We start from the raw sequence: 25,410 nt of genomic DNA, 5'->3' as shown, positions 1-25,410 counted from the left end.
CGAGACTGGTAACATGTTGACGGTATTAAAAACGTGAGTTCAGTTTATCACTCACAATGTTTGTGTATCTGAATTTTCCCACAATAAATACTTTTATTTATTTTTGGGTATGGTACTGGGGACCAAACCCACGGGTACTATACCTCTGAGCTACATCCCCAGCCTTTCTGATTTTTAAATTCTGACACAGGGTCTAAGTTGCTGAGGCTGGCCTGAAACTTGTGATCCTCCTGCCTCAGCCTCCCAAGTCACGGGATTATAGTATGCACCACTATGCCCCACACCTTGACAAGTATTTCAAATAAAGCAAAATCTTTACAAAAATAAAAATATTTTTCAAATAGCAAGTGAGAAATTTAGACCATATTAAGGTTTCATAATAGGAAAATGATGAACTATGGAGAACCCCTCAATGGAATGTGACAGTTAATTTATTCAGGCTATGAACAGGGAAAATATGATATACTATTAAGTAAAAAAAGACATTAAATCGTATATACTGCATGATTAAAACTATGCAAAGATTCATATCTTCAAAAAATTATAAAAATCTATACATTGAGAATCTGGCCATTTCTTCAACACAATGATGGCCTGGGCCTCCCGGGAGAAGCTGTTGGAGTTCCAGTTCAGGGGGATGAGCCCCCTCGTCTCTCGCCTGCACCTGGGCCACAGCCCCACACTGGTCTCTGCTCTCACCCTTCCTCTTCCCATGCCAGCTCAAGGGGTCCTTCAAGAATGTAATCTAGCATCATCCTCTTCTGTCCAGAACCCTGCTTAGGCTTTCGTAGCTCTCCTACTAAAAGTCGAGTCTAGGCCTTGGCACGGCGCTCTGGCTATGGGAGTGGCACCTGATTGCTTGGATCCCTGCTTTGCTCCTGCCACTCCAGCCACACTGACCTCCTGGCTGCTCTTCAGGAGCATGTGCTAGCCACAGGGCCTTGACACATGCCATTTCCTCTGCTGGGAATATGCTCCTTCCCTCCTTTGGCAGCTCTTCTTATCTGAAACAGTTTTCCCACTGCTGCCCTAAGTCCTTTATTTTTCTTCATAGCACCAACATCTTCCACAATATGCTCAATTTGTCTTCTACTTTTTTGAATGTAAATTCTTTGAGAACAAAGACTAGGTTTGATTCTCTGCTGCATCCATTCTTCCCAGCACAGAGACTGGAACATAGTAGGTGCTTAATAAACACGTGCTTAATGAGAATGTCAAACTACATAACTATCTGAGGGAGCTGTCGACTTCACATGCACTGTTTCGTGGGTGACCACTTCCCCCAATACCTTGCATGGCAAACCCACAGCCAGCGCCCAGTGGAAGTCAAAACGGCTGATCCTTCCCAGCAGAGGTCTCCATGACACACAGTGTAAAGTGCATTTTGTGAACTGAAGGCAACGGAGCATGGCGGTGGCTAAGAGAACTGGTTTTTGGGGTCAAATTCTGGCTTATCACCACCAGCTGCACAGCATTGGGGAAATTATGAGAATTCTCTGAGCATTCTTTTTTTTTTCCTTATGCAGAAAGAGATAATAATAGTTCTTGCTTCTCAGGACTGGGATGGGGACTAAACAAGAGAATGCCCATTAAGCATTTGGCAAGCACGGTGCCTGGCACAGAGCAAGTGTGCACAAGCAGCAGCCAGATTAACCCACAGTTACGTGTGCGCCTTTGTCTCTCAAGTTTATGATGTCTCTTATGCATACATGCTTTAACTGATTTGAGCCTTTCGACAACCCGTTGGTTTTACCACCATTTTACAGGGTAGAAGCTGGGTCAAAGAGTAAAGTGCTTGCCCACAGATCACAGCTGAGGCTGCCAAGGGCTCCAGCACCTTCTCTTCTAGAGCACCGGTCAGATTCCTGCCATGCCCATCCCGCTGATCTTGATGGCCCACTGCAGCCCCGACTCTAGAGCGTGTGCCTAGTGTAAGGCTGTGAACACCAGATGAAAATGAACAGCAGAGTCAGGAACGGAACTGGCCAGCAAGCCATGCTGCCTCAACAACCTAGTGGAGGCAGAGAGCGCACAGGCTCCCTTGTCTGCGGCCCTTCCTCAGGGTGAGGCTGGAAAGCTAAGCCAGCTTTGAGTCTACCCAGGGTTTATAACACCTCACTGTGTTTCCAGGAGGGAAAACTCTACAAGCCCTTTCGGTAAAGCCAGGCACCAGTTCTACAGAGCAAACGCTGACGTGGTGTTAGAGATCCTCCTGCAATCTCTGACCCTGACCACAAACATCTCCTCCCAAAGGCAATCAAGGGAGAAGCCCCTCATGGAGCTCTGGGTCACCTCTCCAGGATCAAAGGCCACAGGTGTTGATGTGGAACTTTAGAACTGTGAGCTCAAAAGAAATCACAGGCTCTTGGGAGTCAGGTGTTATGGAAACCGCAGCATCTAGAGACAAAGAACCTTAGGGTGGTAACCCCTAGCACCTCGAGGTTTTGGCGGAGATCACCTCTGATGGGAAGGGGCAAAGGTTGCTTCCACACTGGGAACTCCAATGGCTTCTGGACCCTGGGCACCTTCTATGTGTCAGACGCTTGGCAGATACTCCTTTGCGAATAAGTGGTTTGAGGTCTCCCAAACCACAGGACGGGGTCAGGGGAAGAATAGGCTCTGGACATCAACTCAAATCCTACCCACAGGCCCTTTCAGGGGCAGCCTTCAGAGGATCCTGTCAGGCCCACAGCCCTGACCCCAGTGATCCACCGAGGACCCCGAGGTGCCAGGTCTGTAGCAGCCACCAACCACCAAGAAACAATACGGTGATCAGCAGGCTTGCTGGGTTCTGAGCCGGGACTGTGCCACGTGAGCGCCGCTGGCCCTGGAGCACTGCCCAGCGCCATGACTGTTAACGTCCACTTGCTGAGTGTTCTGACAGAGGTGCATATTCACACCCCAAACACGGACACGGCTAGGAAGTGGGGATGACGCTGGCTCTGGTCAGGCAGTGGGGATGGGTCTGAGGGCCACTTTGGGGGACACCTGGAAGAGTGACCAAAAGACCCACCCCAGTCCTGGCTGCAGCCACATTCGGTTAAGGTCACTTTGGGTATCTATGCTAATGGAGTTCACTGACTTTTAAAAATGAAGGAGGGTCCTGGGGTGGCCATGACCTTGTATCAAAACTATAAATATCCTTCTATATAAAAACCTCTCTGGAGAGAGTTCGGCTTCCCAGGCTGCTCACCCCAGGGCAGAACAAAGGACAGAGACTTGAATGCTCTACCTTTGTGGGAAATTCCCAGGAGAACCAGGAAGCACATGAGGTGGGAGATGCCCTGCTCCTAGAAGCCTGGGGATGAAACTTCTCCCTCCTCCACAAGTCCCTGATACTGTTCTCCAGCTCTGGAGGGCAAGAAGAGGAGCTTGCAGTCCACAGAGCACCTCTGGCTGCCAGGCCTGGCTGAAAGGACCAGCTGCAACTGGTGACATTCTCCAGCCAGGATCAGAATTCATCCCGCAGCTGAGGGGGCCTGTCCATGCCGAAGAAAGAGGACTGTCTTCCCTGAAGGTCTCGCTCCCGCTTCACGAAGGCGGTGAAGGAGGAGACACAGTTGCCAATAAAGTGGTCAGCTCTGCCGAGGATGTACAGGTCTATCTGGGCCACCTCAGGCTGCAGGCTCACTACCTTCACCTGCAGAAGAAAGGCAGACGCATCAACCTGGTGGCTGCTGGCCACGGACTCGAACTTCTTCCCTGGAGCTGAGGTTACGGACAAAAGGGAGGACAGAGAGGATGAAGACGTGGGGTCAGGTGTGATAGGAGTGTTGCCCAGCTGCCTCCCAGGAGCCTGTACTCCGCTCCTCCAGCCCCTCCAGCCTCAGCTCCAAATGCATCACTCCGGTTTCTTCTGCCTGGAACACCCTCTTCCACCCATTAAGATCCTGACCAGGGTTGCTGGGCACAGTGTCACACGCCTGTAATCCCAGCAGCTTGGGAGGCTGAGGTAGGAGGATCACGAGTTCAAAGCCAACCTCAGCAACTTAGCAAGGCACTTAGCAACTCAGCAAGACCCTGTCTCTAAATAAAATACAAAAAAGGTCTGGGGATGTGGCTCAGTGCTTAAATGCTCTTGGGTTCAATCCTGGTACACTCCTCCCGCAAAAAAATAAGAAAGAAAAAAAAAAGATCCTGACCAGGGCCAGGGTGCAGCTCTGTAGAGTAAGTGCTTAGCATGCACGAGGCCCAGCTTCCATCTCCAGCACCAAAAGAGTGAAAAGAAACTCCCCAGCAAACTCTGAAGGCTCAGCTCATATTCTACCTTTCTCATAAAGTCCTGCCTGATGGTTTCCCTCACCAAATCCTGCTCCGAGCAGAGAGTGCCCACCACTCAGCTCTGCTGTGTGGATGTGGACATCTCTCTCCACATACCCACTCCAAGCCTCAAGTCCTGCTCAATCTATCCTTGAGGTTCTTCCAAAGATGGATCTTCCTGTGAAGAGCTGCCCCAGGCCGCTGGGCCCAGCCACTATCACCCACTGCTCGATCTACTACAATGGCCTCTTCACTGCCTCTCCTGGCCTGCTCATCACAGAGCGGCCAGAGGAAAATATTGAGATGCCCCTGCCCCTCTCCTTCCTTCCAAACGAGTGCTTACTGCCCTTCAGATAAAGTGACACATCACAAATGTACCCCACAACGCTCCGCTCAGATCGCCTCTGGACTGTCATCCCTTGAACTCTAGCTGCTGCCAGCCAGGCTCCCTCCCTCTCCCTCTTAGGACCTTCATTCCTGCTGTTCCCTCTGTCTGGTGTACACCGTCTTTTTTTTTCTTCTAGTACTGGGGACTGAACTCAGTCCATTGAGCTACATCTCGGTCCTTTTTATTTTGAGGCAGGGTCTTGCTACGTTGCCCAGGCTGGTCTTAATCTTTTGATCCTCCTGCCTCGGCCTCCTGAGAAGCAGGGGTCATAGGGATGTGCCACCGTGCAAGGCTAGGGTGTACCTTGCTGTACTGGTTAGCTCCTACTTACCCTTTGCTTCTCAGCTCAAGTGGCAGCTCCCCGGAGAAGCTCTCCTTGGCCACCAATCTGGGCCAGGGTCACCTCCTCTGAGCTCTTTCAGAACCCTTTGGCCGTGCTTTGGAGCACACATCTCGGTTTGTGATTTCCATTCCTTAGTGATTCTCTGATTAATACTGCGTCCTGCCCCCAACTGGGGCTGGAGCTGTGTCAGTTCACACTCCACTGCTGTGCTGGCCAGGCCCAGCCAGAGCCTGCCTCAGTAAACATCTGCTGAGTGGACAAATGAATGAAGGAAACACCCCCTGGGCCCCCATCCCAACATATAGTTCTCTATCTGGGTCAAAATTGTGAGCCCTGGAGGGAAGGAGCACATCTTAATCATCAGTATCCCTAACTGAGCACTGGCCCAGCTTAAAGGAAGGGCGAAGGTTAATTCAGGACCAAGGGAGGGATCTGAGCCCATGGAGGAGAGGGCTGAGGAGAGGGGAAGAAGTGAGAAGACTGGCACAGGAACTGGAAATAGAAAACAGCAAAAGACTCAAAGCATAAAAAAATGCATCAGCTCTAAAGCTCACAAGAAACTCCCTGGGACTCTCCAAATGCTTCAACCAAGTACAGAGGCGAGGGGGGTGGGGGCTGAGCTGGGCTGAAAGTGCTTTGCTGTTCCACTGAGATTTCTGATGTAACAAAAACCATCATCTTTCTATGTGGATTGTAGCAACAAAATAATACCAGTTTAATCATGGCCAAAATCCCCCACAATTCCACCTACACCTGAAACTTACCCACTCTGTGTCACGGTCACTATAATTAGCTCTGGGACCTCTTGGGTAAATTCTGTCCCTTCTTGGGACTTAGGTCAGCCACAACATGGAAGGGCAGGGTGAGAGGATGCCTGCTGTCTCCCAGCTCTGACTTTCTGTTAAATGGGGGCTAGGAGACCAAAATGTACTGACCCAGCACTTCCTCCACCAGCTGGAGCTTCCTGTCTGTCATAGGAAAAGAAAGGAGCCTGTTGACATGAAGCCAGTGGCTCCCAATGTCTGCCTCTTAAGGTCTGTTCAGCATTTATGGTGTTCATTCATTTGTCTTATTGAATGCTTACTATTAATTCAGTCGTTTTGTTGATCCACACCCTTCTCATTACCGACTCTTCACTGCTATAGTAACATTTACCAAACACATTCTGTTACTTATGCACATACTTCCGTAAACATTTATTTGCGGCTCCCTTCAACATTCACGAAGCACAAAAGATCTTTCCTTTATTTATCAACCACTATTTCTACTATTAATGAGAGCTAACTTTATTGTTATTATCACCATTTTTTGGTGGTATTGGGGGTTGAACCCAGGGCTTTATTCGAGTTAGGCAAGTGAGCCACATCCCCAGCCCCCTTTTATTTTTGTTTTATTTTGAGACAGAGTCTCACTAAGTTGCTCAGGCTGGCCTCAGACCAGGACTCCTCCTGCCTTTGCTTCCTGAGTAGCTGGGATTCTAAGTGTGTGCCACTGCACCTGGCAATATCTAACTTTACTAAGTACTTATTTTGTAGTGGGAAACTTTTTTTTTTTTCAGTACCAGTGATTAAACCTAGAGGGGCTTTTACCCCTGAGCCACATTCCCAGCCCTTTTAACTTTTTATTTAGAGACAGGGTCTCCTAAGTTGCTGAGGCTGGCTTTGAACTTGTGATCCTCCTGCTTCAGCCTCCTGAGCCACTGGGATTACAGGTATGTGCCACCATACCTGGCACATTTTAATTTCTTTACACCTGATCTTTACAATTGCCCTGTGAGACAGGTGCTATTCGGTCCTATTTTATAGATTTGGAAACAGAAACACAGAGAGGTCAAATAATGTTTACAAGGCTGCTCAGTGAGTTGAATCCAATTCTCTGACTCCAGAGTCTAGGCTTTTAACTCTTCTACTGTACTGGATCTCTTCCCAGGGTCTACTCTATGTCCTTATGCAACCAAATGTGCACTGTGTCAGGCACTGTTTCAGACACTGGTGGCAGTGAGGCAGGGTCTCAGCCCCCAGAGATCAAAGCACTTGGCTAAACATTGGGGAATACAAGAGTAGGGTTCAGCCTTCAAGGAATCCACAATTCCTGGAAAGAAATACAAACATTTCCACTCTACTCTCAGACAGTCTAGAAAGTGCCATGAGTGTTCCCTGGGAAGACCCATAAGCTACTGGAAGACTGGTCAGAATCTGCAGAGGAGATGTTCAAGCCGGGGTTGGAGGAAAGGCAGGGATGGAGAGGAATGAGAGGTCAGGCAAAAGGCTGGTGCGGGGAGAACATGAAGCACATGGTGGGAGCAGAGGCCCGGCTGGCACTCTCCCTCCTTCCCTTCTTGCTGTATTTTCTGGAACCCAAGCATACCTTCTCTTTGAAAAGCTGCTGGATCTCAGGCACGTAACTCTCAGAGTCAGTGGCAATGTAGACTGACTGGGCGTTCAGCGCGCTCACCCAGAGCTTCACGGCCCGTCTGATCTCCTTCAGGTCCGGGAGGCACATGGTCATGGTGAGGGGGGCGGCTGTACTGCGGCTGTAGCCCACACACTGCGGAGAGGCCATGAAGTGCGAGCCTGCAGTCCCCTCCTTTAGCATGGCGCACGCGTTCTTCTGCAGGAGGGGTGGGGGCAGAGTTAGAGAGTGGCTGCCCTGACCCCAGCAGCAAGAACCGGTAAGCAGAAAAGGACAGCTGTGCGGCGGGAGCCCGCCCGCACGTTTGTGGTATGTGGGCTGGGAATGAACTCGGGCCTCGTGCAAGCTGAGCCCACACCGTACCACTAAGCTACACTCCCAGCCCCACGACTGCATTTTTTAAAAAGCATTAAGGGAAGAGGGAAGTGGACCACAGGAATACCAGTGATTATTTCTGAATGGTGGGATATGGGTGTTGTAAAATTTTTCTGGGTCTCACGGCAGTATCTGGGACATCTGCAGAATTGTAAGAGTGGTGGTGATAAGCCACAGGCTTATCTGATTCCTGACTTTAGTGGAAACACTTCTGATAGCTCCCCAGGAGGTAACAATGTTTGCTGTGGGTTCCAGAGAGATAGCTTTATCAAGTTAAGGTGGGTCCATTCTATTCCTGGCTGGTTATGAGTTTTTTCTTTTTAATCATGAATGGGTGTTAACTTTCTTTTATCAAATGCTTTCTTATTCTCTACTGAGATGATCATGTGATTTTTCTTTGGGCAGTAAAAACAGGAATTTCATCACACTCTTGGGATAGATTTTACTTTATGTCTTATGCTCTTTAGTATGTTCCTGGATTTTACTTTACTTAGGATCTATGCATCTATGTTGATCAGTGAGAACGGCTATAATAATCTGAGTTGACCTTATTAAAATTTGGTTTTAGTATTATGCTAGTTTAAAAAAAAAGCATCTTTTATCTTTTTATCATTTTATATTCTAGAAAAGCATAGATGGGAGGTATTCCTTGAATGTTTGGCTGAGACCACTCATAAAATATTCTGCCTGGCTCCTTTCCAATGTGGAAGCAGGACAGGCAGAGGGACTGGTAGGTAAGTGGGATTACCTCATCAACTGAGTAAGAATGAGTTTTAATATAATTTTTGCACATTTTGGTATTTTTCAATTTCAACAATGAGCACTTCTAACATTTCTATATATCATATCTCCTTAGGTAAATTAAAGCAGACAGTCCATACTAGTTCTGTGATTTTCACATGGAGAGTATTTTGATGAGACTTCTGTACATTTAAGCATCCTTCAAATTCTGGGAGGATGACATCTTCATTTCTTGGGAGCCCCATCCAAATCCATAGCTATTTTTCAACATGGAATCCACCAGCTAAGCATCCTGTGGGGACAGAGGACCCCTAGGCTGTGGGCCTCTCTCAACCTGCTGCCTGACCTGGACTCTGGCTTGATATTTCAGTTTATCCACCTACAAAATGAGGATACGAACTGCAACTATTAAAATGAGAGCTGGCTCTAGACTGCTCTAGAGTCATGCTTCCGACAGGTGCTGTTCAGCAATCATGGAACATAATTCCACAGACTTGGTCAAGCGAGCTCTCTCTGCCCTGACTGAATCTGGGGTCAATCCTTGCAGTCACAGCTGCTCAGCTCAGGCACATGTTCAGGTAAGCCAGTGAGAGGAAGGGGAAGTTACCCAGTCAGAGCCAATGCGCAGATGAATGCCCACATAGGGCCGGATGAGGTGGGCTCGGATCTGGGCCTCTCCCATCTTCACCATCTCGTCTGACCACACCATATACTTCTGGAGTGACCTGTGTTCTTCCAGGACAGGGAACTGGGCTGGGGCCCCTGGCAGGGCGAGCACAGGATGTTCCTTTGCTGAAAATCTAGATGGGATAAAGGAAAGTCAGAGGATGCAGAGAGAGCCTGCCTGCCATCCCCACGGAGAAAAGGATGGCACTGCACTATGCCCCAGAGACCCAGCAGAGGGGCCCTGTAACATGCAAGAAGCAAAAGAGGTTGTGAAATCCCAACGGGCTGATAAGAAACTTCGGTGGCGGCAACAGGCACAATATGCAATACTGTCCCGCCGCACGGAATTTACAACCCTCTTTGCTTGTTTAACAATTAAAAATTTACAGTAGAGCATTCTAGCCTTTTATATGTCATGCTGGCTTCCAATCTGTGGAGCAGTAATTCACTCCAGGGTGGGGTGTCTGGACCAAGCCTTTGCCCTTTTACCCACATGGCGCGACTCAGACGTGCAGCTGCTTACATAGGCAATGGCTGGGTCACACTCACAGGGAGTGTATACTGGATCAATCATTCGTTCAAAACTTATCAAATACTTATTGATTGCTTACTATGTGTTGGGACCAGGAAGAGACTGGCAAGGCCCCTGCCCTCATGGGATGTACCAAAGGTCCGCAGATGTCCCCATCATAACCTCCCAGGATTCTCTTTCCCCATTTATACGGTATGTGTTTTGCAATATTTCACATCTGTCTTTTCTGTTGAAGCCAGGCCTCTGGAGACAGTGCCTCTGATGTGCTTAGAAGCGCACATGGCACAGATAAGAGCTTAGTGAATATGTGTTGATTGACTGAATGAGTATGTTCCCTCTTCAGTTGAACCCAGATTCCATCCCAGCAACATGAAACACCTTGCTGTCCCATGAACTGACAACACACTTTCAAACTCCAGATCTTGCATACTGCTTCACTCTATTTGGAATACCTGCCCCTGCCAGCAAAATCCTTTTCTAAACTATGAAATAGGCATAGCGCTCTGGAAAACAGTTTGGCAGTTAGTTTCTTATAAAACTAGACATGCAATTACCATAGGCCCCAGTCATGGTACTCTTGGGCATTTATTCCAAGGAAATAGAAGCTTATATTCATACACAAACCTGTACGCTAATGTTCACAGCAGCTTTATTCATAACAGCCCCAAACTGGAAACAACCCAGATGTCAATCAATGAGTAAATGGTTCAACACACTGGTACATCTGTACCAAGGAATACTATTGCAATTAAAAGGAGTCAACTATCAACACAGGCGATGACCTGGATGGCTCTCCAGGGAATTATCCCAAGTGAAAAGAGCCAATCCCAAAGGTTACGTACTGTAAAAGTTCATTGATATAATAATGGAATGACAAAACAGAGCAGAGAACCAAAAGAGAAGAGATTAGTGTTGCTAGTGGTTAGCGATGGTGTGTGTTCAGAGAGGTAGGTGTGGTTATAAATTGGCAATACAAGGGTCCTTGTGGTGATGGAACCAGTTTCTTAACTGTGGTGGTGGATACATAAACCTACACACAAGATAAGATTGCACAGAATACACACACACACACACAGAGGTGAATACAAGTAAAACAGGAAATCTAAGCAAGATAGGTGGATTGTATCAATGTGAGTATCCTGGTTGTGATACTGCACTATAGTTTTATAAGATGTTACCATTGGGGGAAAGAGTACATGAGACCTGTATGTTATTTCTTACAACTGCATGTGAATCTACAATTACCGCAACAAAAACTTCAAATAAAAATTATGAAATATTTCGAACATTAAGGCAAATACAGAAAATAGGAATCCATATACCTTTGACCTATATTGACAGAAACTAAAACTTTGCTTTGCTTCAGATTTAAAAAAAAAAGCCCTATCCTAACATATTTCCCTTTTCCTTCCCTTCCCGAAGATAATGTGTTACTATGCCTGATTACACTTATCTACTTATCTACGTACCCATGACTTAGTTTCTTTATCTGTAATAATGGAGCTGATAACAGTTCCTACTTCATAAGGGCTGTGTTTTGTGTGTGTGTGGTACTAAGGATTGAACCCAAGGGGGCTTTACCACTGAGCTACATCCCCAACTCCCCAGCCCTTTTTAGGGTCTACAGTCTTATAAAGTAACAGGCCATGTTCTAATTGCTCATGAAATTTCCATAAGAGCCCTATAAGTTCTACTGCTATTTTAACAGATGAGAAAACCGAGGCACAAAGGTTATATAACATGCAAAAGTCACACAGCTAGGATTTGGTAGAGCTGGGATTTGAGTCTAGACAACTTCCTTCAAAACCTGTTTTAAAAAAACAATATATATATGTATTTGTTTAGTTTTGATGAACCTTTATTTTATTTATATATGGTGCTGAGATCGAACACAGTGCCCCACACATGCTAGACAAGTGCTCTATCACTGAGCCATGACCATAGCCCAGAACCTATGTTTTTAACTCCTAAGACCCCACTCCCTTTTTCCCACCCGTCTAATAAGCATCTCAATAGCCAAGTCTGTAGGTTATTCTTCTGATTCTCAGGCCCTAGCACAGGACTTAACATACAGTAGGTGCCCATAAACACTTTCTGAATAAATCAATGAGAGATTCAGAGAACTTATTAGAAAGACCAGGCAGGTTGTCAGGAGTTGGGGGAAGAAGAAACTAGTATCTGAGGACCTACTATGGGCCAGGACTTTAGCTAAGCTCCTTGCAGATGTCACCTCAAAGAACTTTGAAAGGAAAATAAGTGTTTTCTAATCCTCCATTAGGTTGGATCATTAGGATAAAAATCAGAATTTGAGTTGTCCCTGACCTCGTGGGAAAATCCTGTGCTAACCCTTGAATGTCTGTCCTCTCTACTTGGACCAGCACAGAGATGCCCAAGTGGAACAGTGTCAACTCCGACCCAAAAAGCAGCTAAGACTGATCTGCTCATTTGCTCTGAGGTCACAGGGTCAGAGTGCTGACAAGCAAGGAGTAGGGTCTTGACTGTAAGAAAACTTGACCAGTTCCACCTGTCCCCTGATTACTGGCCCCAGGTCAGTCCTTAGCCTGGTCACTACCTAGCAGAAGGCGGTTGGCTCTTGGGTGCTTCACTATTTCACCCATGTTGCCGAGATTCTCCAACAGGCTGGGGTTCCTCTGTGCACAACATCTACTCATATACTCAGTATACCTTTATGGTACCAGTGGCTGGACATTATGCTGAGTGCAGAAGACACAGGGACATTAGAAAGTCAGGGCCTTGCTCCTGATATCCATGCCAGAAAGGACTACCTTCCCTTCCAGCTCTTTGCAGAGCTGGCTCCCCCTCATCCCTCAGGTCTCAGTCTGTCCTTTCGGGGAGGCTGCAGTCTTGGAGAATGACATACTACGTACTTACAGGCCTTCTATCTTTATACAGACTGGGTCAGCATCATGGCCCATGGCCTTCCAAAAGGAAATGGACAATAAATATCTGCTGAATTAAAGCTCTGCTTGGTATTCATAGACACAGAACCAGCAGAGCTGGAAAGAGCCTCAGAAATCACTTGAGGGAGAGAATCATCTGTCTTCTTTTATTAGAATCCAATTTTCAGCTAGATACTTGGAAGCCCCAAATAAAGACATTTCTCCATATTTCTTGCAGCTAGGCATGGCTTATGTGCCTTTGCACTAGTTAATGAGATATAAACAAAAGAATCACAATTAATTTTTAGGAAGGTTCCTTGAAAAGGTGAGGGTATCTGGGTGCAGTGGTACAGACCTGTAGTCCTAGCTACTCAAGAGACTGAGGCAAGAGGGTTGCTTGAGCTTAAGTTCAAGGCCAGCCCAGGTAACATAGTACACCCTGTGTCTCTAGGGAAAGAAAAACAAAACTGGGATACGCTCTTCTTCTGCTCCTTTTGACCTCTGAGTTGCCTGGAATATGATGTGTGATGGCTAGCGCTTCATTTGTCATCTTGACCCGGGAGGTAATACTGAGGATAAAAGTTAGTAGGAGAAATGAGTAGAAAGACAGGTGTCTGATTCCTGATGCCACTATGGAGGTGCCATCCTGCCTTGGACTTGCACATTCCAGTTACTTCATTTACTTAAGAAAACGGTGAACTCTATGTTGTTAGTCTGCAGTTATTTTTGGATTTTTGGTTACACGTACCCTAACTTAAGTTTGATATGCCTTGAATCTGTGGCCCACAAACTTCTTTTATTTACTTGGAGGCTTGATATACAAGAGAGTTAATGGTTGAAGGTGGTGGGCTGGAGGAACTGAGCCTTTCCAACCTGGTCTTTGGGGGCCTTTTCTGCCCCTGACAAAGGCCCTGTGGGCAGTTCTCAGGAACTCTGACGACTGTTTGGAAACCACTGATCTGCTCAGTGAGGCCGATCTTGCTCACCCCTTCCTCTTATAGATGGAGCACTGAGGCCAGCAAAGGGCGACAACTGCCCAGTCATACAAGCCCAGGTACAGCTGCCCTCGGGTTCTCCACACTCTACTTTCATTCCCCAGGGAGGATTTTTTTTTACAGCAAGCAAGTGTCCACTATCTTAGAAAATAGTTAATATATACTCTCTCACGCTTGCCCCACTGATCATTCACAGGCTTCATACAGTTTGCCTCACCAAGGCCTACAAGCACTGTACAGTCTGACCCCTGTCTACCTCTATGATTTCTTATATGGCAGCTTATCTATCTATCATACTGGGCACTGAACCCAGGAGCACCTTACCACTGAGCTATATCCCCAAGTCCTTTTTATTTTTTATTTTGAGACAGGATCTCACTAAGTTACTGAGGGTTTTACTAAAATGCTTAAGTTGGCCTTGAACTTGCGATCCTCCTATCTCAGCCTCCTGAGTTGCTGGGATTACAGGCATGCACCACCATGCCTGGCTCTTATGTGGCAGATTAAAGATGGTCATCAAAGTGCATGGTGGCATGCAGCTATATTCCCTGGTACTCAGGAGGCTGAGGTGGGAGGATCACTTGAGTCCAGGAGTTCAAAACCAGCCTGGACAATATAGCGAGATACAAGATACTAAGACATCATCTCAAAACAAAACAAACAAGTGAAACAATACTAACAACAACAACAAAAAATGGCTGTCACATCTTTGAATCTCCTCCGCTAGGTGAGTTCTATGCCCCTCACAATCTGATAGCAGCAACACTGTGCAGGCAGCCAGACCAGGCTTAGGGAGCCAGCGGCTTCTACTTTCTGTCTCTTGGGACACTGCTTGGATGCTCTCCCTCAGAAACCAGCTTTCATACTGTAAAACCTCAGGCCACAGGTGAGGGCACAGGTACACAGGCTGTGAAAGGTCCCAGCTGACCTCCCAGGTGATACCCAGCATCATCACCAGTCATGAGTAAGACGTGGCCATATAACGGAATCAAGCCTTCAGATAACCTGAGTCATGGCAGCTGACTGCAGCCATAAGAGACCACAAGCAAACGCTGCCCAGTTAACACAAGAGTCCATCAAGAGATGAATGGAACATGGACATGGGTTCAATCCCCAGCATCATTCAAAAGAGATGAATGGAGTCAGGTACAGTGGTGCATGACTGTAATCCCAGAGGCTCAGAAGACTGAGGCAGGAGGATTGCAAGTTCAAAGTCCACCTCAGCAACTTAGTGAGGCACTAGTTAACTTACTGAGACCCTGTATCAAAGTAAAAAATAAATGGGCTGGGGATGTGGCCCAGTGGTGAAGTATCACTCAGTTCAGTGCCTGGTATCAAAAAAAAAAAAAAAAAAAAAGAGATGAATGGACATGCAAAATGTATTATATACATACAAGCAATACTGCTCAGTCTTAAAATGTTCTGACATGTAGCTACAATACTGACAAACCTTGGAGACGTTATTCTATATGAAATAAACCAGACACAAAAAAATGCATATCTCCACTTATAAGAGGTTCACAGAAAAGGTTATTTATTTATTTATTTTTGGGGGTATCAGGGATTGAACCCAGGGGTGCTTTACCACTGAGCCACATCCCCTGCCCTTTTTAACATTTTATTTAGAGACAGGGTCTCACTGAGTTGCCTTGCTAAGGTGCTGAGGCTGGCTTTGAACTTGGAATCCTCTTGCCTCAGCCTCCTGAGCTGCTGGGATTATAGGCATACACCACTGCACCCAACAAATAGGTGAATTCGTAGGCTGAAAGTGGAACCCAACTACTTAACCTTTGTGACTTCAGGCAAGTGACTTCACTATCCTCTGCTTCCATTTCTTTATGTGTAAAGCACAGATGACAACATAACCCTCAGACTCATGGAAAGATTAAACCCAAGTCAATATATTTGAAGACTTAAGACAGTAACTGGCACACTGTAAGTATAAAATAAATATTAGCTCTTATTATTTTTTCAAGATTTATATACACGGTCAGGCTCAGTGACACATGCCTATAATCCAGATACTCAAGAGGCTAAGGCAGAATTCCAAGTTCAAGGCCAGCCTAGGCAATTTAGCAAGACTCTGCTTCAAGCAGGGTGTGGTGGCACTTGCCTGTAATCCCAACTCAGGAGGCTGATGCAAGAGGATTGCAAATTCGAGGTCAGCCTCAGCAAATTAGCAAGGCCCCAAGCAACTTTGTGAGACCTCATCTCAAAAAAAAAAAAAAAAAAAAAAAAAAAAAAAATTAAAAAGGCTAGGGATGTGGCTCAGTGGCTAAATACCCTTGAATACCCCTTGGGTTCAATCTCAAGTAAACTCCACCCCCTAAAAAAAAAAAACAAAAAAAACTGCCTCAAAATAAAAAGGTTGGGGTATAGTTCAGTGGTAGAGTTTCCCAGGTTCAATCCCCAGTATGGGGGAAATATTTTACATACAAACCCCAAAAGCCTATACAACAGATCTGTGACCTTGGGCAAATTATTTAATTTCACCAAGCCAGTTCCTCATCTGTAAAATGGAAATTGAGGGCTGGGGGTCTGTAGCTCAGTGGTACATGTTTGCCTAGCATACAAGAAGTCCTGGGTTCAATCCCCAGCATCTCAAATAAAAATAAAGGGAAAATGATGATAGCCATTTCAAAAAATATCTCATTGCGTTAAATAAAAGAAGGCAGGTGTCAGCTAATTTGGTTGGTCGCTTATTATATGCTATGCATTTTCTGTGGTAGGAGGAGATATTGTTAGTACTCTTTGCATTAAACCAAGAAGGAAACTGGGGCCAGAGAGCTGGAGTGGCTTTTCCAGAGATTACTGAGCAAGAGGCTGGGCTGGGTCAGAGCTTCGGATTGTCTTACTCCTGAGCCTGTGCTTGTTTATCTACATTAGTCTGTCTCTGGCCTACTGAACGCCATGTTCTATGACCACGCCGGAATTCACATTCCTCTTGTCTCCTAACCAGTCTGACTTTTAAGACCAGGCTCTTTCCTGCCATGCCACAGCATCGATGGCAAGTACCCTATGTGAGTTATCATCTCAGAACTAGACTACAGCTCCCCAAAGGCCAGGGCCAAGTAGTCCTCATCTCTATATGTTACCTTGGCCTCTGAGTACTGACTCATACGTGACAGACGCTCTATAAATATTTCACAGACTGTGCCCGTGCCCTGCTAACCTATTTTTTCTTAATAGAGCTTACTGGCATACAATTAATAAAGCACGTCCAGTAATTATAAGGATGACATCACTTCACAGTCTGCACCTGAAGCTGTTCTCTAGGAGCTGCTTCCAATTTTCACCTTGTGAAGGGGAAGGCACAGGGGAGTGATTCTCACGCCTGGAGGAGGAAATTGAGACGCATGTGACTGCACAATGTTCTTTTTATGACATCTCTTATCAGCTAATAAGCTCTTGCTCAACCTGTGGTAGGTCAATGTCCCACTGTGTCAGGCTTTGAGATGGGAACAGATCACACAGAATCAGAGTGCCTACACCCTTCTTCTCATGCATCAGGGTAGGGTAGAGGGGAGAGGGTCGGGAGTGCTGGATGCCCATGAGCCCCATGCCCCTCCCTGCCCCTCCACCGCTGCCCTCTCCAAGTACCTCTGAATCCATTGTTCTTTGTAGGAAGCGCTGAAGGAAATGCCTGCAAAAAGCTCCGACTTATTGAAACTCACATGAAACTGATCCCAGAATGGGCCAAAGGGGTTTCCTTCCTGTAAGAAAAGAGTGGTGGAAGGCTCACTTGGGGAAGGCAGGGGAAAATCACCCAGGAATAGGGCTAAGGAACTGTAGGAGGGAACCCTGGGTGTTTTGACTCAAGATGAAACGCCCTCTTAGGATGGCCCCTGGGCTGAGGGATGAGAAGAGTAGCTTGGTTCCATTCTGGTTTCCAGCAGGAAATGTTCTCTAGTGTTTGGTGGAGTCTTTCCCACTCAGATGTCAAGTCCCACCAGCACTGGTGGGCCCAGGGAGGAGCAGACATTGGGATTGGATCCATGGACTAGAGCCTCAAGAGACTTGCAAGACTGGCTAATAGACCCCCTCGTAAGGCTCATAGAAGGTAAGACACATGCCCAATGTCACACAGCATGTGAGCGCAGTGCTGGGAGTTGCAAGCTAGGTCTCCTTTCTCAATTTTCATGGTTCTGCTAACCACTCTCCCCAAGCCATAGCATCTACACTGAAAAACATATCTGGAGATTGTTTTATTCCCAAAGTGTCAGAAATTTGCAAATTTCTACTAATAAAATATGGCACCTTCTCATCTACCTGCTGAGAGGCAGGAAAGTCTTCAAGTTAAGAGGGTGGACAATGGAGTCAAACTACCGAGGGCTGAATCCCAACTCTACCACATTTGCTGTGTGACCCTGAGCAACATTTTGAACCTCTCTGCCAAACTCAAGGTCCTGTCTATGTAATGGGGATATTATTTGTACTTTCTTCATGGAGAAGTTTGAGATTAAATGAATTAATATGCACAGAGCTCTTAGTATGATATCTGACATAATGAGGATTAGTTATTATTACTGATGTGACACTTTACACTTTACCAGCACTCTTATACCTGGCCTTAACACTTTCTGAGCAAGAAGGAGCAGAGACTAGCATCTCTCTTTTTTTTTTTTAAAGTTTCCTCATTTTTTTAAAGTTGTTGATGAACCTTTATTTATTTATTTTTTAAATTAATTAATTAATTTTTTTTGCGGTGCTGGGGATCGAACCTGGGGCCTTTGCTTGCAAGGCAAGCACTCTACCGACTGAACTATATCCCCAGCCCTATGAACCTTTATTTTATTTATTTATATGCAAGTGCTCTATCTACCACTGAGCTACAACCCCAGCTGAGCATCTCTATTTTGTAGGTAGAAATTAAGGCTCAAAGAAGCAAATCTGGACAAGGTGACACTGCTGATAAAATGCCAAAAATAAACTCAAATCTCCATCTTTCTACTCTAAGCCCTTCTGGGATCTTCCCCCACATATTGTGCTACTACAAAGTCTCAGAAGCCTAGTGGATACAGAACAGGCAGAAAGGGCCCCCAACGGGCTGGGGCTATAGTCCAGTGGTATAGCGCTTGCCTTGCATGTGTGAGGCACTAGGTTCAATCCTCAGCACCACATAAAAATACATAAAAAAATAAAGATATCGTGTCCATCTACAACTGAAAAAAAAAAAAAGAAAGAGCCCCTAGCCCCTAGGCTCGCAGGACGCACCTTCATGGGGCACGTCTTCTTGTCAGGGCTTCGCTGTGCCGCCACCTCAAAGCAGTATGCCACCCGCTTCTCGGGGGGCCAGTGGGTCGGAGCCAGCTTCTCCATGAACTCCTCTAGGCTGATGACCCGATGGTAGGCCTGGAGGGGCTCCAACTTGAAGTACTTCTGGTAGGACACATGGAGCTACAGGAAAAGGAGGGGCAAAGGTCCTTCCTCAGTGTCCCAGTTTTGAGACATTTACTAAAACCATACACTCCAAATCCCAGACACTGCAAATTACATGACAATGAAAAACTTCTGTTAAAAGACACTAAAGTAGGTTCAGGACATAATTAAATGGCAGAGTACTTGCTGAGCTTATGTAAGGTCTGGCATTCAATCCTTAGCACTGAGAAAAAGGACACTAATGTCAAGACAGAGACAAAACCGGGGATGATATCTGTAAATTAAAGAACGAACAGTGGTATCCCTTGTGATACAAAATGACAGCTGATCTATAAGACAAATAATGGGCAAAGGATAGGAGTGAATAACTCACAGCAAAGGAAACCCAAATAGCCAATACTCTCAAATGATGTGCAACCTTACTAATAATTAGGAAAAAGCAAATTACAGTCATGATGTGGCATCACTTCTCACCCATGAGGCTAGCAAAAATTTAAATGCTAACTCTAATTGTAACAAAGGAGGTGGGTTTGGGGCACTCACATACATGGCTGGTTGCAGACGTGTATATTTTGGACCAAACACTTTGGGATGCAACCTGTCAGCATCAATAGAATCAAAACGCTCCTTCCACTGCTAGGTATTTGCCCTGGAGAAGTTCTTGCACTTTTCACTGGAGACGAGTACAAGAATGCTCAATGCTACAATGGAAGTACAGAAAAGAGCACAGAAGGAGTCACACCAAAGACACTAAATCTATGAAGCGGTTGCCCCTGGGCGTGGGGAGAGGGACTGGGATTAGCCACAGAGGCCAAGAGAAGTTATCTTTCATCAACTTGATCTGCAATGTTTCATACCTTTTATTAACAACAAAAAAATAAAGCAAAAAGGAGACGATGTTAATGATCACTTCTAGTGGTGGGTACATGAATGGTGGTTGTATTTATTTTGTATTCTTTTTAGACTTTTAAAAATTTCTTAAACGCCATGGAACAAAACTTGGACTTCATCCTACAAGTCAGGGTTTCCTACACATGCTGTACTAGTTCAGGTGGATATAAGGTTCTGCAGTAAAAGCTCCAGAACTAAAGGGGCCTAACAAATGCTATTTTTAGCTGATTATTTACTGCAGCAGGACTTTTTAGGGCCTTAAACATGCTTACATGCATTGTGAATCTGCAGATTTTGGGGGATGGAGAATTGAGAATATTTCCCAAACGGATTGAATTCAGGCACCCTTCCAGCACTGGTAACTGGAGTTCCAATGAACAGATGTTAGACACCTTAACTATTAGCAATGACAGTATAGCTGAAGGATTTTTTAGCAGAAATAATATAAGATCTGCCTTTTTTGAAAGATCATTGTGGTGGCAGAGGAGAGAGGAATCAGGAGGTTACTGCAATGGTCTTTTTATTTGCTCAAGTATGCATTTAGCATGCATTCACTGGGCAGCTTCTACACATCTAAGTGAGAGATGGAGCAGATCAGACAGGTAAAGATGCAAGGGAAGGTGAAACAGAGTTGTATATGCATGTATGTGAGGAGACGCACAAACAGGAACCAATAGGTTCCTGGTTGGCATCCAGGTGAATGGGGTGGCATAAAATAAGGCTGGGATTACAGATGGTGACACAGGTTTGTGGGGCAAGATGCCAAGTTCAGTTCTTGCTCTGTGATTTTCAGGTATCTGTAGGATATCCAAGTAGACTCAAAGGTCTAGGAGTCAGAAATCCAGGCTTGTGATCTGAGTCTTAGCCATAGGTAAATTTGATAGGACACGGAGAACAGTGAAAGCCACAAGAGTCAACAGAAATTTATAGCAAAGCAAGTAATGGTAATAATAGCAACTACTGTTTATTGAGTGTTGATGTAGTACCAGGTGTATACTCATCTCTTTACAAGGATTTGCTCATCTAATTCTGAGAGGCAGGAATGTAACCACCTCCAGAGTACTTATGGAGAAACTTGGGCAGACAGAATCTAGTAGACTCATCTGAGCCCACACAACTCACAAACAGAAAAGGACACACACACCAACATCTGAACAGTGGATAGAGAGAGAGGTGCCACCAGCACAACACAAAGAGGAAAATACTGATAGGTCAGGGCTGTGGCAGGAACCGGTGGTGTCCTGGAAGCCAGGGGAGTAAGTTCAGGAAGGAGAGAGACTCACAGGAAGTCAGGTGAGACAAAGACTGAGAAATAAAGCCTCAATTTGGCAATTCTGAGGTCCCTAGTGACCTCGGTGAGAATAGTCACGGCAGGGAAGGAAAGCCCAATTGGGACAGGTTGAGTAACCCACAAAAAGTAAGGAAGTGGAGACTCAGTATGACAACTGGTCGAGAGGGCAAGGAGACAGAAAGTAAGCAAGCTAGGGGGAGGGGGATGAGCAACTTCTGAATGTAAGAGTGAGTAAAAAAAATTCAGAACGTTGACAGATCCCAGAACTGAGAACTTCCCGTGTCCTAGGTTCTTTGCATTGAGGAGCTCAGCTGATTCTAAGAGAGAGGCATATGGCAACACCCCAGGCATGTTACCGTCATTAACTCATTCAATTCTTGCACGGGAAGTAGGAACAATTATTACCAAGCTATTTTAAAGATGAGGAAACTGGTTGGGCTGTGGTACACACCTGTAATCCCGGCAACTCAGGACACTGAAGCAGGAGGATCGTAAGTTCAAAGCCAACCTCACCAACTTAGTGAGACCCTAACAACTTAGCAAGACCCTGTCTCAAAATTTAAAAAAAGGGCTGGGGATGTGGCTCAGTGGTTAAGTGCCCTTGGGTTCAATCCTGGGTTAAAAAAAAGATGAGGAAACTGAGGTACAAAAAGGTCAAGTACCTTGCCCAGGTAACACAATTAGTAAATTAGATAAGCTAAGCTATGGTCTTAGATACTCTGGCTTTTAATTTTTATTAATAGCCTCTCCAGGGCTTGGGTATAGCTCCATGGTGGAATGCTTGCCTAACATTCACAAAGCTCTGGGTTTGATTCCCCATCACTGCAACAGGGAGAGGGAAAAAAAAAAAAAAAAAAAAAAAGCCTCTTCAAATTCCTGTATGCAAAGGGAAAAATAAAACCTATGAGACTGGGGAGGCTGAGGCAGGAGGATCACAAGTTCAAAGCCAGCCTCAGCAACTTCGTGAGGCCCTAAGCAACTTAGTGAGATCCTGTATCAAAATAAACAAGTAGGCCTGGGGATGTGGCTCAGGTTAAGTGCTCCTGGGTTCGATTACTGGTAACAAAAAACAAGCAAACAACAACAACAACAAAACAACCACACACACAAACCTATGCAGAGAAAAGGCTGTAAGAATGAAATGCAGTGTTTTGTACATACTTAGTGTTATTTCTTAAATCTATTGAAATTTTTTGTCAATTCATTAAATATTAATTAAATTCCTACTGCCAGGCCCATTGGGATATGGTGTGAACAAAGGCAGACAGGGGGTCATTAAAAGACACAAAGAATAAGCTAGGAATTAGAGGATACTACGCATACCATGTCAAACCAGTCCCTTAATGGGATAAGAGGCAGACCTGCAGACAGAATACTGGGGTTTGCCGTCTTGGCCTCAGTCTCCTTCTTTCTTTTTGGTACTGGGGATTTAACCCAGGGATGCTTAACCACTGAGCCATATCCTCTTTTTTTTTTTTGAGACAGGGTCTTGCTAAGTTGCTTAGGGACTCATTAAGTTGCTGAGGCTGGCTTTGAACTTGCAATTCTCCTGCCTCAGTCTCCCAAGCTGCTGGGATTACAGGCATGCACCACCTTGCCTTGCAACCTCAGTTTCTTCTTCAAAACTGATAATTGTATCCATCACTTACTTTCTTTCTCTCCCTGCCCCCACCCCACATCTCCCCCTCCTCTCTTTCTTTATTATTTGCAGTACTGAGGACGGAACCCAGGGGTTCAGTAGAGTTACCACTGAGTCGCATCCCCAGCCCTTTTTAATTTTTATTTTGAGAGAGGGTCTGGCTAAGTTGCTGAGGCTGGCCCTGAACTTGCCATCCTCTTGTCTCAGACTCCTAAGTAGCTGGGATTATAGGCATATACCACTGTTCCCTGAATCCATCACCTACTAATGGAATGCACGGATGGTGGAACTAATCAGGACTGGAAATGAAAACTTTAGGTTCAAGCTCTGGAGCCAGACAGACATGGGTTTGAATTCTAGGTCTACAAGCTGTGACCTTGAGCAAGTTACCTAATCTCTCTAAACCCCAGTTTCCTCAAGAGGATGAGATGTGGGAAAAATGAGCTAATCCTTCCACAGTGCTCAGAATAGAGTCAGCACACAGCAGGTGCGGGAAAAATGTTAGCCATTATTATTCCAGGAAAGAGAGTCCTGAGTAAAGAGTAAGGTAAGCTCATAGGAGTAGGAGGTGAAGCCTAGAGAAGGACTTGGAGGTCAAGCAGAAGTCAGCAAGACTGGGGAAGGGTGGATAAGGGCCAAGGTCAGTGGGAAGTACTCACATTGGTGAAGGGAGGTTTGTGATGCTGGTACTCAATCCACGGAGGTACAGCCAAGGTGCGGTTCAACAACTTTGCAAATGCCAGGGAGCCCAAGAAGTGATCAGCCTGGTTCCCAAAGCGCCCTGGAAATGGTATGTTGTGGCTGAGGTGAGGCCTAGGGCACTGGGCATCCAGGGGGTGGGGAGAGCCAGGATACCAAGGAGAGCTCACAGCCTGAGAGGAAGTCTGGACTCCTGGGTCTGGCAATCAAGCCATACAGGTCCTGCTCCTTCTGCCTCGGTCACTCTAGATTCTCTGCTATTCCCCAACATACTCTACAATTCTCACATTACCCCTTGTCTTTGCTCTTGTTGCCTGAGCCAGGAGTGCACTTCCACCTGGATCGCCAATTACTTGATCATGAAGAGACAACTCCAATACATCATTCACTAAGATCCATTCACCAACCCCCATCCAATTGCACACTCTCACCTTGGATTTGAGTAACTTAAGTTCTTTTCCTCAAATGTCTTTTCTCACTTTCTGGCTTTTGTACTGGCTGTTTTCTCAGGCTGTGAATGCCTCAGGTGGAAGGACTGTATTTGATTCTTTTTGCTATCCCCAGCAAGATCTCCATTTGTACATTCCACAAATATTATCCAGAGGTCACAATGTATGAGGCTTTATGTTAGGTGCTAGGATACAGGAGTGAGCAAGGATAAGATCTCTACCCTCAAGGCATTCAGTCCTGCTGGGGAGATATGACACATGTAAACAAATACAAAATGATGATTTTTTTTTATGATTTCAAGAAAGAAATGAAAAGGCTTAGTGATGGGAAGTAGTAAGGAGATTACTTGGGCAGACATCAGTCAAGTCCTCTCTGGTGACATTTATGCTGAGACCTGAGGAAGGAGCTGGTGGGGCAAAAGTGAAGGAAAGAAAGGCTGCAGCTAGAGGGTGAGGGGAGAAGGGAGTTGTGGAGATGAACAGTGGGCGACCAAATCATGCAGGGCCTGGAGGACCATGGTCAGGAGCATGGAGGCCACTGGAGGGTTCTAAGAAGGAATTACTTTAACAATGATGATATACCAGTCCATTGAAACTGCACCCTTCAATTGGTCCTTAGATTCTTCCTTACCCTCATCTCTTTTTTTTCCCATAGTTTTCATCATTCAAGAAACTATGCACTTACTTATTTTTCATCTTTATCTCTTATTGTCTATTTTTCCCATCTAAAACACGACTCCAAAAGGACCTGGGGTTAATCTCTTTCTTACCTCTGTATTCTCAGAACAGAGAAAATTACCTGGCACAGAAAAGATATCCTATAAATATTTGCTGAATGAATGAAAATCGCCTGGAGCCAGCGTGAACCGGCGACATCAAAACCTGCCCCACTAATTGCATTTACTGGACTCCAGGCTGGTTTAGATCTCGAGCAAATCGCATAACCTCTCCCAGCCTCAGTTTCCTCACCCGTCAAATGGAAAGTTGTATACCGTGGTCCCTCTGCGCCCTAGCAAATAAGGCAGAGAGGAGAGGCGCAGGCCCTGCAACACTCTGGGGATCTCTCCTGGACCTGTCAAGGAATCTGAGCGCCTCAGAGGCGTGGCTTCTCTCGCGGTCTCAGTTTCTCGATTTGAGCACAGAGCTCGGGAGGCCTTACCCATGCAGGGGCAGTAGAGCAGGTACCCAGCCGGGTCCCAGGGGCCTGCGGGCAGCCCGGGGAGAGGCAGAAGCAGTAGCAGGAGACACGTATGCAGCGGCAGAGGCCGCCGTGCCCGCGCGGCGGCGCCCATGTCAGCTCCGGAGCCCGAGCGCGCCAGGCGAAGAGGAGGGGAGGAAAGGAGGGGCGCGAGCGTCCGCCCCGCTCCCGGCGGTCCCCGCGCGCCGCCCGCGCGCCGCCCCGGCCGCTCTAGCCCGCCGGCGGGCGGGACCATAGAGAGCCCGCGGCACC

At 46.1% G+C, this 25,410-nt stretch overlaps 2 protein-coding genes across 2 annotated transcripts in view; one reads left to right on the top strand and one right to left on the bottom strand.

The window, feature by feature from the left end:
- Positions 1–25,410, top strand: part of NOL4L (nucleolar protein 4 like) — a 384,060-nt gene that overhangs the window by 260,959 nt on the left and 97,691 nt on the right. The window lies entirely within an intron of this gene.
- POFUT1 (protein O-fucosyltransferase 1) lies at positions 1,365–25,341 on the bottom strand. The gene is made up of 7 exons (XM_079128291.1): positions 25,120–25,341; positions 23,472–23,593; positions 18,827–19,009; positions 17,213–17,325; positions 9,127–9,319; positions 7,359–7,601; positions 1,365–3,640 (listed from the first exon to the last, which is right to left on the bottom strand). Exons 1-7 carry the CDS (start codon positions 25,250–25,252, stop codon positions 3,452–3,454), a joined length of 1,176 nt encoding a protein of 391 aa, XP_078984417.1. The 5' UTR covers positions 25,253–25,341; the 3' UTR covers positions 1,365–3,451.

This window comes from Sciurus vulgaris, assembly GCF_902686455.1.
Source record: "Sciurus vulgaris genome assembly, chromosome: 2".
NCBI lineage: Eukaryota > Metazoa > Chordata > Mammalia > Rodentia > Sciuridae > Sciurus > Sciurus vulgaris.
The sequence above is the reverse complement of the archived record's forward strand: the minus strand, read 5'-3'. Positions and strand labels throughout refer to the sequence as shown.

Coding starts and splice junctions, on each gene's coding strand:
- POFUT1 (XM_079128291.1), bottom strand. CDS start 25,252: ATGGGCGCCGCCGCGCGGGCACGGCGGCCTCTGCCGCTGCATACGTGT. Junction 9,320..17,212: donor AAAGAACAATGGATTCAGAG/GTACTTGGAGAG, acceptor TATCCCATCTAG/ATTTTCAGCAAAGGAACATC. Junction 3,641..7,358: donor AGCAGCTTTTCAAAGAGAAG/GTATGCTTGGGT, acceptor TTTCTTCTGCAG/GTGAAGGTAGTGAGCCTGCA.